Raw genomic sequence first — 15698 nt, 5'->3', positions numbered from 1 at the left:
AAGCCCTGAATGGCACTTCTTTAAAGTGTCTTTATAGACTGAGGTTGTGCTTAGTCCACCATGCAGATTTCTACAAACTCAAACCAACTACAGATAAATACATGTAGCACCTTCACTTTTCCCAGCCAAACCTGTACCATGTTACTTTCTCACCAAATCACACAGCATTAAGGTTTGTGCCCAGCTTGTTGGAACAGAATAGACACTTGGGATTTGATGTTAGCCCAAGTGAAACTACATACCATTTTAAATTACTGTAACTCACAAGTTCTTAAAACAGAACTTTCTGGTCACATATGGCAGCATAGGTTTTTTCTTTGTGAAGAAAAACCTACAAAGGGGATTAATTGTATATTTATATTTACAGATAACATATTGAATTAAAACTAACAGGATTCAAAGAAAATGTATCATAGCATGCCAATGATGTGTTTCACCTAAATGAGTCAAGTGATATCTTTTAATACAGCCTGGGAACCTGTGTTTTCCTTTCACTTCATATAACCGTGGCTATAGAAAACATAAGATCTGACACAACGAGCGCTGATTAGCCATGACACCTCCTGAGAAGTTCTTTGTAGTAAACCTGTTTGCATGGCTTACCCAGTAAAGTAATCCGGGGCATTTCTTCTAACGTCCATGTAGGATCACGACGTGCAAGAGGACAAGATCTTCCTGCTGTCTCTCCTGATGGCGGAGATGGGGGTTCATTCTGTGGCGTACGCTTTCCCCAAAGTGCGCATTATCACCACAGCTGTGGACAAGAAGGTCAATGACGAATTCCACATCATTCCCGGGATAGGTGAGCACCAGTATTTGTCCAGGCTGCGATCATTCATAACTTAATTCCTCCATCCCCTTTTGGGGTCCAGATCTACAGTATCAGTTCATCTACCATGCTCTTATTGAAAGTGGGATGTTTTCTATCATCAGCGGTATAGTTTTGCTTCTTTATTGTAGGTTGTCTCTGATGTTTCTTTAGTGGGTCTTGTGTCCTGATATCATTGTAATACCACTAGCTCTGCTTGAGCTAAAATTGTGAGTTAACGTGGTATTCATCGCATTTAAAATTCAACAATTTGGGGGTTGCTTTGTCCAGGATAGTCTATAGGGCATTTACCCCTATAGCCCTAGGACATTTTTTCAGAACTGTTTTTGATACAGCGGTGTTAGATTTCCTATCTGGTTGTTTGTCTTTTGCAGGTAATTTTGGAGATCGGTACTTTGGCACAGATGCTCCTTCGGACTGGTACGAGAGTGACGAGGGAATGGACTATTGAACAATTTAAGCATAGCCAGGAATACTGCATGAGCAGCACATTCTTAAAAAGTGACTGATGTTCAAGAGGTGGAAAATTGTAAACCAGCTCTTGGCTTTACCTTATTTTGCGCCATGCCTGGTAGTTTTATCGTTTTTACCATGTTTACTAGAATGGGGATGTAAAACATTTATTTTAAGGTCACAAATGAATTTTTTTCCGTAGTATCCAAAGGACAGAACTTGAAGTTTCCTTAGCCACAGTACTGTACCTTCCAGACTCTCCCAAATCAGTTGCAGGTTTATGCTTTCATTATTGACTAAAGGGAACCAGGTATGTTATGATTGGCTGATCCCATACCTTTTAAAGTGGATTTTTTCCATCAGTGAAATATCTGCATTTACTTCCATATCTCAAAGCTTACTACAGTAATAGCCACACAAATCCTGGATTCTGTGCTTAGTCCCGCCACAAGTGTATGGAGCTCCTTTCCATATTTACCATGACAGTCAACCAAAATGGTGGAGAAAATGAAAAGTACTGTAGAAAACAGAAAATACTTTTTTCAACAAACACCAATTCTGTGTGTGTGCATTTTCATTAAGATAAGAATCCGTGATTTGCACTGTAAGGATGGCAGATGGTCCACAGAGACTACAAATAACAGGATTTCTGCATTTTCTGAAATAAGGTGTCTCCTGCAGCAAAGTACTGCTATGCACAGACACATATTTACAGTACATTAAAGATTAGAGTGGCATTAGGGGAGGAAAAAAACACGTTAGATTGTACAGTATATGTATAGAGATAAATCCATAAATCTAGACCTTTGAAAGAATGGCCTGCACTCTGGGACCTTAGTAATTGTTTTTTTTATCCGCCTGTGCACTATATTCTGATTATTTGTAGTTCCAACCACAGAACTTCCTTGGGAGTCAGAAGGCAGGGTTGATCATTTTTAGTCACTGATGTGTAAAATTAACTGAAGCTCAGTTCTTGAAAGGCCTGCCATTTGGGGAGGAATAAATGTTTCCTAGCTTGTAATATGAAACTTGAGGTTTAAACTGATCTGTTCTTATATTGTTGTTGAATTGAAGACTCGTAAATGTGTTGTCACAAATTTATTTTGTAGGCACTGTCTGTTGTTTCTGGGGTAAATACTTGAATTGACCTTTTTTTTGTCTTTTGTAAATTATTGCTTTGTTCATTATTTTATTTAACGTCTTTAGGTTGTATGTTTGTGGTTAATATTGTCTTAAAAAGACATTAGCTGTTCTTAGAATGTGTTTAAGAAAAAATGTTCAAAGAACCTCACTATCTATAAGTGTAAGTAATATACTACAGGCTTTGAGCAGTTATGGTTTTGGTGGCACATACACTATGTTCCTCTGTACAACTTCCTTAGCATTAACAAAGCTGTAAGCCTCACACTCATTGAAAGGTTCAAAACACCAAAGCTTAACTGCACAGAATTTAAGCAGTACTGTTCTTGGTTCTGTTTATTGTTTTCCTCTAGGTATTACTACACCTGATTATTATGATCATCATAGAAAGCATAAACACTTGAAAGACAAGAAAAATGATTGCTTAACTGAGAAAACGCCACTTAACAGCTGTTTTCAAACATTTAAAAAAGACTAGTGTAGTTGAAGTGTAGTAGTAGAAATTAGGTAGTAACCTGTCCCCATCTTCAAAATGATCATACACTATTTAACTGTCTTCTGTTTTACCATTTGACACATAGACACATCTTAGGATGTGTGGAATTTTGGATTGTGAATTTAAAAAAGACCAAGCTTTATATTGACCAGAAATGGAATTTGTGTGATTACTTAACCTGAAGCTTGGATCTCTTGACCAAAGGGCCCACATAAGACTGTACACTATTTTTTATTCATTTATTCATTTATTGGCATGTGAACAGTACTTCATTAATATCCAACTGTATTTCTATTAACTAAAATAACTTTTCCTATTGCTTCTACCAAGTGTGGACTGTATTTTTAAAAATATAGCTACATTCCTTCAGTATTTTTTTAGAAATTAGTTTTTAGCGAAGGGTAGGTGTCATAGAATTTTCTTTGGCCAAAGACAGGTGAGTTGGTGTTGACATTGAGGCTTTCAACGCGTTTTCAGAAGAACAGGGTGTGATTGTGCTTATTTCAACAACTCTATCATGAAAACTATACACAGTGGTGCATGAAATGTGCAATGCTTACCATGAGGAAAGTGGGAAAGATGTTCTGTTCTCACTCTGTTCCACACTGGGCAGATTCAGACAGCTGTGTGTCATGTTCTCTCATGAATGCAAACCAATATGGGGGCAGTGATGGTTTCATTGAGCTGATGGTTACATATAGCCTCTTTGTGTTGATCACTATCTATGGAAATCAGTTTGATCTAGTTTATTTCTGTTTCCTAAATTGCATTCATCTACACTGAGCTCTTTTATCTGGACATTTTATTCTTTATGTAATTTCCAAGATTGAGAGTTATGCCTTGTGAAATAGTCTTTAAAGGGATTCTGTATGAACTGCATGATCAAGTCTTCATTTTGTGTGCTGTTGTGAGCTGTGTTTGACCAAAAGAAAATGGGACAGAAAAATCCTTGAACATTGAAATTTTATCTTTGTCTTCATGAGTCATTCCATGACATTTTGTTAAAACATACATCTCTTTCCTCATGTTTGAAGCCTTTATTTATCTGTAGTTTTTTTTTTATTTTTATCTTGTTTTATGTTAAAATAAATATTACCAATGTTATTGGTGGTCTCTTTAAATCTTATGGTCCTACATTTGCAAGCATATTAGACATATTTTGGGCTGCAAATAGGGGTTATTAATGTTTTATTCAGAACTTACTAAAGTGTGATACCAAACATATTCAGATGTGTACTTTAGTGTATATTTTAAAAATGAAGAAATAGAACTAACATTCTATATTTTAAGTATTTTTTACTATATAATATTGTTCTTATCTGTATCAATACTACTTTTATGTTTATCTAACATAAATGTTTGTTTATATGTTTTATGGTATCCTTCACCCTAGTAAGTTATAAAAGTGTTCTAGTGAGTCATGTAAAATACAGGAGGGTAGCTGTGTCAGTATGCGTAGGCTGCAAAGGAACAAGTAATAGGTTTATTCCATGCTGAAAAGAGAAGAAAGAAAACACAATGTTTCATCCGTGGAGCCTTTTTCAGGTGAGGTGAGGTGACACCTGAAGAAGGCTCCATGGACGAAACGTTGTTTTCTTTCTTCTCTTTTCAGCATGGAATAAACCTATTACTTGTTCCTATGTAAAATACAAGGCACCAATATTCTCTGATCGGCACTGATTCTATGTTTTCAAACATAATAATTTTACTTAAATATAAATATTTACTACATTATATAAAATCTAAATATTTTATCATAATATGCATATGACATAATTCAATATTAATATAATTTATTAATTTTTAAAAAATATATATACTCTGGACTCTGCATTGGATATCAACAAATTACAGGGAAATGTGAAATACAAGTGTGCATTTTTAATCATCTGACTATTATAAATTTAATTTAATATAAAGTTAGGTCCAAAGCTGTTTTCAAAAGGTAAAAAAGGGAAGTTCTGTCTTTTTAAGGTTGGTATCATTCTCCAAGAATGAAAAAGTGCCCATTGTGGAAAAGCATTTTTGGTGAGAGATTTTTTTATCTGTTTTGAAATGTACTTTGAAAGTTTGAAGTTCATGGTGGTTCATGATTTACAGTATTTCTTTAAATGAACATATTATTAATAAGAAGGCACATGAGAAACCATCTGCCCAATAACTTTATTGTAAATCCAGGAAATAATGTACTGTACATTTGTATTCTCCACTAGAAGACTATGGATTCTATGGACGTAGTCCAGTAAACTGGTCTTCTGTGTTGGACTGACAGTAACCTTTCCTACCTACTGTATATTATAAGAAATTAGGTTTTCTTCTGTTTTGGTATGTCAGTTCCAGTGGAATTTCCATAGTGAGTTTTCTTAAGCTTCTGTGTTGGTTCTTTCATCCTTTCCTGTAACAGAAATAGTTCTTTCATTTTCTGCTTTTGAGGGCCAGTTCTGAAACACTGGTCCAGTTGAGTAAATGGCAGTTTTTTCACAGAACTGCAAGGGGAAACATGCCCGTATTAGCTCTCGTCATTTAAGGAGTTTAATCTTGGTGTGATAAAATAATGAACATGTTTCACCTAGTCTCCTAAAAATGCTACTGACTTTGGTAGGGAACGGTTTTGCCATGTGGAGTTAGTTTTCCACAGCATTAGTAAATTCTTATCTTTTTCAAAGAAAAAAAAATGTGGGAAATAATTTAGTCCTTATTTTTTATCTTGTCCACACCTTATGCATTTTTTTTAAATTCACTCACTGCCTTCATGTGTTTTTGAATTTGGTATTTAAGGGAAATGAGTTCAAAGAAATGAGTAATGAAAAAAAAAACTAAGCCCTTTTCACCCTTGACTACTGCAGAGTTTTGAAGAGCCAGAAATGGATGGATCTGGTGAAGCTGTTTAGATCAGCAGTGTGTTACAGTAACATGTGTTAACATACTGGACTTGAAAGGCTGGTACAATATTAAATTTAGGGGGGAATCAGGTGGCACAGTCACACACTGGTTGACATTGCTGCCTCGTGGCACGGGGACACTGAGTTCAATTCCTGGGGTGCTATCTGTGTCGATTTTCTATATTTGTGTGGGTTTCCTGTGCTCAGCTTTTATCCCACAGTCCAAAGACATGGTTGTAAGTATGTGCAAATTTGAGTCTGCTTGCGCCCTGTGATAGACTGGTGATTCCGCCTTGTGCCTGTTGCTTGCTAGTATAGGCTCAGGCTTCCCCACGACCCTTTATTAGAAAAAGCAGAAACTGGATGGACAGAAGAAGGGATTTAAGATTTTTAGGGGAGTTCTAAATTGGATACAGCAGGTGGTATGTCTGCAGCTTTATACTGTACATAATTTTCTGTGCTCAATAATAATTAAATTAAACAATGTAACTAAAAGTGTCTTCTTAATCAAGGAAACTACATTGCATTTGTGTCTGTCTGTCTTGCTATGGGCTGGTGTCCCATTCAGAGTGTACTCTGCCTTGTTTAGATGGACTCTGGCACCGCCTTGGATTTTATCTTTGTAATCTTGACATTGCTAACAGGCCTATATCTTTTTTTAAACCTAACTGGAAGCCTTGATGACCACATACATACCTATAAATGTTGCTTACACTTGACGTTTTATTTTTTCCCTATTGTTCAAAACATGTCTTTGTAATTCTGGTATAAATAATATGTGGACTGCTGACAGTTACAAAATATGAGGAAAAAGGGGATGGAAGACACTCAGAATTTGTAACTGTCAGCAGTCTATATATATGTTAATAATATTTATAAAAAATGTAGACTGCTGGCAGTTAAAATTACGTACAGTGATGTGAAAAGAAAGTACACCCTCTTAAGATTCTGGGGTTTTACATATTAGGACATATCTGACATATCATACCTTCACCTAGTCTTCACCAAGGCCTAACAGTGGATAAATCTAACCTCATGTGACAAAGAGTGAACACAGATTTTACTTTGTCTTTATTTATCAAACAAAAAAAAACCTTTAGCAGTGAAAACTTGAAATTAACATTTCCTGTAAGAGTTTATCAGACTCTCACACTGCCAGGGAGGAATTCTGGCCCACTCCTACTTACAAAAGTGCTTCAGCTTGGTGATGTTTAAGGACATTTGTTTATACACAGCATCTCTGTTGGTTTGAGGTCTGGACTTTGACTTGGCCATTCCAAAATCCTATTCTTTTCTTTTTCGGCCATAGATTCACTGGTGTATTTTGGATCATTACCCCTGTTGCATGATCCACTATCAGTTAAGCTTTAGCTGTTGAACAGATGGTCTCTTCTAGAATGTGCTGGTATGGAGAGGAGTTCATGGTGGACTCAGTGATTGTGAGGCTTCCAGGTCCTGCAGCTGCAAAGCAGATCCAAACCAATACCCCCCCACCACCATGCTTGACGGCTGGTATAAGGTTCTTGTGGCGATACACAGTATTTGGTTTTTGCTAAACATGTCATTTTGCATTATGGCCAAACAACTCCATTTTGGTCTCATCTGTCCAGAGGACATCGTTCCAAAAGTCTTGTGGTTCATTCAGGTGCTGTTTTGCAAACCTAAGCCATACAGTAATGTTCTTTTTGGAGAAATGATATATTTCAACCTAGGTATGATGTGTTACTGCAAATCTGAATGCTCTAGACCAAACTGACAAAGTTTCTGATTTTATGTACGGGTGGAAGCACTTCCTTATGATCAACTAATTATGTGCACTTGTTTAGCAGCACCTGATTCTAATTACCTTCCTAACTGATATGGAAGCAGTTGGGGTGCACTTACTTTTTCACATAAGGCTTCTGAATGTTGCCTAATTTTTTTAATAATAGCAAAGTAAAGTTTGTGTGTGTTATCTATTACATGAGGTTAATTTCTCTACTGTTAGGACTTGGTGAGGTGTAGGTAAAGGTCAAATATGTCTTAATATGCAAAACTATAGAAACATAAGAGGGAGTACTTTCTTTTTCACATCACTGTGACTAAAGGTACCTTTAATTATTAATAGAATAAGAGTCCAGGCTGCAGAGATGAAGCATCAGACCTTTATTTCAGCTGAAACTCAGGCACCATACAGCAGCACTGAGAGTAAACGTTTTTCTCGCCCCCAGTTCCCATAGCTACTGTAGTTTTCCTTTATAGTCAGATACAAACAAGTCTAGCGAAAACCAGAATTCAATGGCGACTTGCTCATTTCAATGTATGCCCTCATCCTTCGATTGAAAAGGCTGTTGGAGAGCTTTCTGCCTCCCTTTTTCCTTCTGTCCCTTATAATTTGTTGACAGTCAGTAGTCTGCATATGACTATCAGAATTACAAAGATGTTTATAACATCAGGAAAAAAAATGTTAAGTGTAAGCATTTACTTTTTATAGGTATGAGGCCATCTATGTTTTTAGTTACAGTTTAGTTTCACAGAAGATATACAGCAGTTGGCAATTTTCGGATTAAAATCCAGTCCTTCTCCTGTGACCTGGAATTGGAAGAAGCAGATAAGAAATGGATGGGTGGGAACCATGTTGCTCATTTAATCAAGATTCCTCCACACTAAATTCTTGAACTAAAAAGTGTGCATAAGTAGCAGGGTGGCACGCTTGTTGGTATTGCTGCCTCACAGTGTTGTGTACCTGGGTTCAATTCAGGACATGGGACGCTAATCTGTGTGGAGTTTGTGGGTTCTTGCCAGGTTTTCTGGTTTCCTTCTAGAGCTAAGACGTTCTGGTTGGTTAGTTGGTTCTGGCAAAATTGGACCTGATGTGTGTGTTTGTGTCTGTATGTGCCTTGCCACACAGTCCAGAGTGTTCCCTGCCTTTTCTCCTTGCTTGCTGGGTTAGGCTTCAGCTCCCCTTTAACCCCAAAGAAGCAGAGAGAAAATAGTCTGATGGAATAATTAGCATCTGAACTGCTGACACTGAAAGACTGCCAACAGGTACTTCTTCTTTAAAAACGTATTCATTTGGACATTTGACAGGTGAAATTAAAGTCATAAAGACAACAGCACTAGAAATCATTTTTCCACATCTCTGTATTTCTCAAAATTATTTTCTGTAATTTGTCAGGCCAATTAGTATTGGTACTGTTACCTTGCCTTAGTCCAAGTAGAAAATACCCACTTGCATTTTTAAGCTTTTAACGCTTCAAGTAAAATAAAATAAAAAAAAGATTTTCAGAATATAATCCTCTCCAAGACAATGAAATCACGGAATACAGAACATTCACTGTGTAATACAGGAAGCAGTAAAATAGTTCAGTATTTAACATACTTTCCTTCACTTTTGGTGTCCCAGATTAAATTTTACATACAGAACGGAGGTCCAACACCCAAATACTGCTTTTGGGGGTACCTTAGATAAGCGGGTGTTATGAAATGACCTATTGGATGTAAGCTTTAGTCATGGTTGTGGCGCAGGTCTCAGGAAACAAATGGAGATTCATTAGAAAGAATTCAACGCGTTGCAATTACAATGTACTGTACGCAGACAATGCAAAGCATTCTGTGATGCAACCGTTTTGACTTTATCCCCCACTAGAGGGCGACAGATACTAAGCGTCGATTACAAAAGGTCGGCCAATGGTTTCATTTGTTCTGGAAGTGACGTCTTTGTTGCATTTCCAGATTCTTGGATAACATTAACAGGCATGTTTCAAATTTGAATTCACTATTGCGGTTTTTGCATCTTATAATCTGTTTTGGAAGTATGTTTTGTTGCATTGAGTAACAGTTTAAGATTTAGTATGCTTAATTATAGCTAAGCGAGACGCGGAAACGCAGGGCTGCTATACTGTAGTTTAAATGCTAAAGCTTTGAAGTTCAGCGGTAAAGGTTATCGTAACTGGAAAGGAAACATTGTACATATATTAAAAACATAGATGATGATGATGATGATGATGATTCGATTGAAAATTTCTATTAACTTGTTGGTGTTCTGTAGAATGTAGGTGTTTGGAAAAGGAAACATGTAAGAGTTATTTATCTCTTGTACCGAAGCCGAAGACCAAACTGTAGTAATGCAGGTAAACAGTTAAAACAGTTCAGACAACTAAACTTTTAGGTTTTGAAAAACGCAAAAGCATGTAGCCTTCTAGTACATGTATGTTTAAAAAACAAAATTTTCCGAAACAAACATGGTAGGATTAGCAAAATGTCTTAAGCATTGCATTTTCTAAAATATTTGTTAGTCGAGTTTTACTCGAACGCCGGAGGTGGACCACATGTTATAAATTAAACTAAGTGCTCCTCGAGTGCTAACTCCTCGATCACATGCATTTAATTTCGTGTTCTCAGATATCCGAGACATTGTCTATGAATTTTCCTGCCTATAACTACGAATTTATGCGGTAAGATTAAATTGACTAAATACTTCTTGGCTCCAGTAGACAAATAATCGCTATATTTTTACGAGCGGAATGCAGGAATAAATGTATTTACGAAAAGTGGTAGTGGCCTGGTGTGAAGTTTTTAACAGGGGTTAAGGTAGTAATGATCAGCCTTTTTGGGTTTTTTTTCTGAGCTGGAGTATAAATTGTTGGGTCTATATACCTATTATATTTTAAGTAAACAGCCCCAAAAAACATCTGAAAGTTCTCCATGATTACGTTTTGTGTGTCTTAAAAATTTCAATGGTTCATCTTTCATATGTGTATTCTTTAGACGTTGCTGTTAGTAATATCCAACAAACTGGACTCTTTAAGTGACGTTATTGGATTTACATAATGTTCAGAATTTATTTATGTAGGAAAAGTACCTTAACGTGTATTTCAGTTCCGGGGTGGTGGCAAGGCAGTAGGAATAGGTACAAGTGATAACTTCCCATTCACTGCCCCCACTTGCTTAAAGGATCTTGTTATTTAATATTTATTCAATTAGATCAATAACTTGCCAAACTGGAATACAAATCTGAAGGCCACAAGGAATTGCACTGTGCTGACATGCAAGGTCCAACTGTAGTCTTCCCAATGGGTTTTTATTCATTCCGAAGGTTCATTTGCAAGTCACTTGATTTTGCCAGCCACTTGCAGACCCCATTTTCTGTCCCACAAAACATTTGTGTTTCTGAGTGTCTTTCACCATCTTGTCAATGAAATAGCAGTTACTTGTTTCTAACTGTGACATTCTAAATTAGTTGTTCCCCACCTCAGCCTTAAGAGACCACTATGTCTGCTGTTTTTTGTTCCATCCCAGCTCTAATCTCCAGTAATTAGTAACTGTCATTGATTGCTTGTTTAGACTTTTAGTTCACTTGTTGTTTTGTACTCAGTCCTGAATGTCTGAAATACCCTTCTTCAAAGGTACTATTTCTAACAGCTTCAGCATGCAGAACTTTTAAGCAGCTTCTCTTCAGCTGCTTATCCTTATTTCCAAATCTTAATAAATGGTCAAATTATACTGAACAGACAGAAGGAAATAAAAATGTATCAGATACTTTGAAACAATTTTATTCCCTTTCACAGAGGTCAAATTGGCTACATTTCAGACAGCACACACCCGAAAGAAGACCATGAAACGCAGAAATTGGTACAGGATTATTACTAAACACATATCTCATTATGTGGTAAAAGTGCTAAATGGCAATTTAAATTAAGCTCCAAGTAGTCAAATTATGATTCTGCTGTAACTGTGACTGAGTCAGAATGTAGTACACATGGTCTGTTAGTATTTACAGTGTGTGAATGGTGTTCTGGGACAAACTGAAAGGGAAAAAGGGACTCAGTCTAATGGCAGAGCTTTGTTTCAAGCAAATGGCTCTCTACCTCCCTGCACATTCAGTTGGTGTCTGACTGCGGCTGTCAGCTGGCCCTAGATCACCCAGACACCTCTAGTCAGAGCAGGGTGGGCTCTGTTAATTCATACATCGCCTTCATTTCCACAAAGTCTTTGCAAGACCTCAGTAATCGGGATCAGTTGCTCTTACCACTGATCAGTGGAACCTTTAAATAAACCAACAATGTAATTTAGAGGTAACTCATAAAAATCTGTCCTGTCTCAAACTGTCTGGCTGATGAGACCCCGGATGACAACCCTTGCTTACCATTAGCTTTCCACATAAATATACTGTATAACAAAAGAGCAGTGGAACTTTCTAAATTCCTCCCCGATCTCTCCTACGTTGGGACTGTATTTGAGTCAGACTTACCTCCTATATCTGTTGTCGTGTCATTGCCTGTAGTTACTTGTCATATCACATCAGGAAGGTGGTGATACCCCCTCCTCTCCCACTATGTTAATCTCCCTCTTTCCAATTTTCTGATTTATACTGTGTGACAAACATGGCCTTTCAAAATCTTTTTTTACCCTCTCAAATGCAGCTGCATCGTGCGCTCTTAGAAGTTGTACAGAATTCATTTCCTCTAATAAGTGGTTCTATACTCTAGTGCTGGGGGAACCCAGTGTCTTATGGATTTTTTTCTATCTGAGCTGAGTTTAATTAGGTTACTCTAGCGGATGTCACTGTGTGAAATTTTATTTTGGGCCATTAAGAATGGGTTTAGTAATTAGTTTCCTCACAGAACACAATTCCGATTTTGTAACCTACCCTCATTCAGTTATACGAAAGTAAATAATTGAGTGTTTTATCAGTGTCTTTCCTACTTGTCTTTTCATCATATAATGGTCAATTAAAAGTTGTTTAGCCAAAAGTAAGGCAGCAACAATTCAGTAAGTCAACTGATGAGGAATTATTCTGGCTATTTTTTTCACAAAAACAAACCTGCTGCAGAATGTTATTGAAAATCAAAATTGCTCGTGGGGCAACATGGTGGAACAGAGGTCAGAAATGCTGCTTCGCAGAGCTGGGGTCCTGGGATCAGTTCTGGACCTGGGATGCTATATTGTTTATTCTCCCCATTTTCCTCCCACAGTCCAAAAACATACTGATAGATTAGGTGGCTTCAGGGAACATTGGCCCTAGTGTGAGTGTGTGTCTGCCCTGCGATGGACTGGATTCCTGTATTCTGTCTTGTGCCCTTTGCTTGCAGCAATAGGCTCAGGTTCCCCCACAACCCTGTATTGGATAAAGCAGTTAGAAAATGGATGTGAGGAAGATTGAGTGTAGAAAAAGGTTAAAAGGGTCTACAGGTATGCGAGATAAAAGTCCTGTTAAAGGGATCAGTTATTCTCAGTGAGTAAGAGTACAGATGGAATAAAACCCAGGAGATCAAGGAACTGAGTTTGACAAATACTGCTTTAATTCTCTCACTCCAATAATTAACTAATGTAGTAATACGCCAACTGAAAGCCTTTCTACATGTGCTACTTTAATACCTTTTAAAAGTTGTGCAAGAACAAATTTGGTATCACAAAAATTACAATGCATTCCTCATGCATTGTGCTGGTATTGCTTTAACACTAATGAATTAAAGAATATTGGTTGCTGGTCTTTTTTTTATTTTGACAATGTACCTTCTCAGAGGGGTTTTTAATTTAACTTTAGTTCAAAAAGAGCAAAGCAGAATTGCTGTTGATATTCCAAATGTAGCCAACGTACTATTTAGTGACCAGTGTCTGTCCGTCTTCTCCCAGAACAGGAATAATGGCTGGCCTGTGGAGATCTTACCAGAGGCTGATGGCAAAACATCCCTGGAAAGTACAAATAATTACAGCTGGTAAGATAGCATTTTTGCCACTGATGCTCTGCCGATTCCCAGAATCACCATAATTCTCATTTTACATAGTTAGACCAAAGCCTGCAAATGACAGTCTCATCTTGTCATCTTCGTTTCACACTGCAAATTCAGCTCAATCTTAGGCCCCCTGGTTAACATGTTCTTAAGTAAAATGCCAACCTGTTTCATTGTTTTTGTGCACCAGCAATTGTGAATGTTTGTTGTAGTCGACATGCCAAAAAAAAAGAACATTAAATATCCCTATAAAAATAATTTACATAACCAAAACACCCCTAAACAGCTGTGAAGGGTTTACTGATTTCCTGTTATACCTGTGGAGTTCCAGAATACAAGACTAGTAATGTTGATTTGGTAAAAAATTCTAATTTTATATTTTGCCTTTGGAAAATCAATTCCGTTTCTGATGCAATCTGTAATATGCACAGCAGGAATGCTGCATTATTAGGTTTTGCACTATTTCCTTATGGAATACACTCATTCTTGTTTGTTGGCAGCTACATGGCAGACAGTCTAGCTCCAGAAAGAATGGCGCATTCACTGTGTTCTGACGGCAGATGGCAGTGAAGTGAAGCATAGCGACTGGTGACATATGCAGATGTGTGATCAAGCCTTCATTTTATTTCAGTTTCTGAAAATAAACTCTTTGGGGAAAATCAAACAATTGACAAACCTGGGTTATCAAAGGTTTAAGTAATGTACCATTGTTTTATTGTTTCGGTCTTTCCATATTGAAAATACCCACGTGTTTCTGGACTTATTTTAATCAATAGCATAGTCACAATAGACTAAATGCACAATATTTGGAGGCAACGCTTCTCTGAGGGTCCATAGAACGCAGAGTGATAACATTTCTGTCAATATAAAAGCACTGGATCCCCACAGTGTATTTTTCAACATTTTCCATCAACATGCAGAACATATAAATATGCTAAGGGCTTTACAATGTGGGAATTTGAAAACAGAGCTTTATACAGTTATTATACATTTTAGTTTATGTAAGCAGAGTAAGAAGCAACAGCTTGCTTGATGGTAGAGTACAATACCCTAAGCTGTTCTTAAAGCTTTGCATTGTGCATTGGCATCACTGGCTGCTTAGGAAGCAGCCTCTGGGTGAGCATGTGCTGCACTAATCTCCTCATATGACGTATGTTTCAGAAATAACACGTTAGGGTTATAACACTCATGAATAAAAGTGAAACGCAATGAGAGGTTTTCATCTGATGTTCTGCATTTTTTGCCATTTATGTTTTCTCAGGTATATTTTGTCATTATAATATGCAATTTCTAAAGACATCACCGGATGTCTTTAGAGTGCAATACTAAACATTTTTAGCACCACGGGTGAGGAATTTTGACATTCCATTAGGTTTGGGTTTCATGCTCATGAGTCTAGCAATGCTTTTACATAGGAAAATTCCTGTGAGGTGAGGAAGCCTTCCTTTGAACAAACTCCATGTTAAACTCTTGGTAAAATTTCTGCCCTATCTCTCCATCACAGATGGTTAATGCTGGGTGTTCACTGATTTAAAAGTCTACTTATATAATTATTTGCTGAATCCTTGGCCAGACAATTGCTGAACTGGCATTCTGGAATAACTGTAAGTTTAGAAATGGTTTAAAAAAGCCTTACTGTCTACTAGTGAGGATTATATTAGCCTGCTCATTCCTGACTCTTGACTGCTGTTTCTCACGTATTTGACGGGTAAAATAAAATTCCTCTGCAATATCCCAAATACCTTCTCGTGTCATTAAAGCACATCTCAAAAGTACTTCCATACTTGATTGGCTGCTTTGTTTTGTTTGTACATTTTATATTTAGAAGATGAAGGCATGCAAAACCAATTTTCCGTTCAGTATTGCATAAAGACAACGACACATTTATCTTACGAGATAGTTTGTGTAGCCTATGTTGTGTATGACTTTTAAAGTTTCTTATTTGTGATTCCTTTGTGCTTGTGAGAACTTGATGGATTTATCATTCAAGTGCTCAGTTGATGTTTGGTGAGTGTACTGGTGCGCTATGTGCTGTCCAGGTGGGTGCTGCACATTGGTGGTGATGAAGGGGAGTCTCCATTACCTATATAGTGCTTTGAGTAGAGTGTCCAATAAAGGACTATATAAGTTTAAAGATTTTTTTTCTCATGAAATGCTTTGCAAAATATAGGGATTTAGAGTCG

The 15698-nt window shown here is 37.1% G+C and overlaps 2 protein-coding genes across 3 annotated transcripts in view; both read left to right on the top strand.

Moving 5' to 3' along the window:
* Positions 1 to 4019, top strand: part of LOC148839439 (uridine-cytidine kinase-like 1) — a 41538-nt gene extending 37519 nt beyond the window's left edge. For both annotated transcript variants that reach the window (XM_088908414.1, XM_088908416.1), the window contains exons 14-15: positions 646 to 802; positions 1204 to 4019. In XM_088908414.1, coding sequence (XP_088764540.1) covers positions 646 to 802; positions 1204 to 1280 — 234 coding nt within the window. In that variant the 3' untranslated portion in view covers positions 1281 to 4019. The remainder of the gene's footprint in view (positions 1 to 645; positions 803 to 1203) is intronic.
* A 9401-nt stretch (positions 4020 to 13420) lies between these two features.
* Positions 13421 to 15698, top strand: part of mpv17 (mitochondrial inner membrane protein MPV17) — a 45345-nt gene continuing 43067 nt past the window's right edge. Inside the window, exon 1 of the mRNA XM_088908417.1 lies at positions 13421 to 13500. Within this exon, the coding sequence (XP_088764543.1) occupies positions 13428 to 13500 (73 nt within the window). The 5' untranslated portion in view covers positions 13421 to 13427. The remainder of the gene's footprint in view (positions 13501 to 15698) is intronic.

This window comes from Atractosteus spatula, chromosome 2 (assembly GCF_055471065.1).
Source record: "Atractosteus spatula isolate fAtrSpa1 chromosome 2, fAtrSpa1.hap1, whole genome shotgun sequence".
Lineage (NCBI taxonomy): Eukaryota > Metazoa > Chordata > Actinopteri > Semionotiformes > Lepisosteidae > Atractosteus > Atractosteus spatula.
This window is presented reverse-complemented; position numbering and strand designations above follow the sequence as displayed.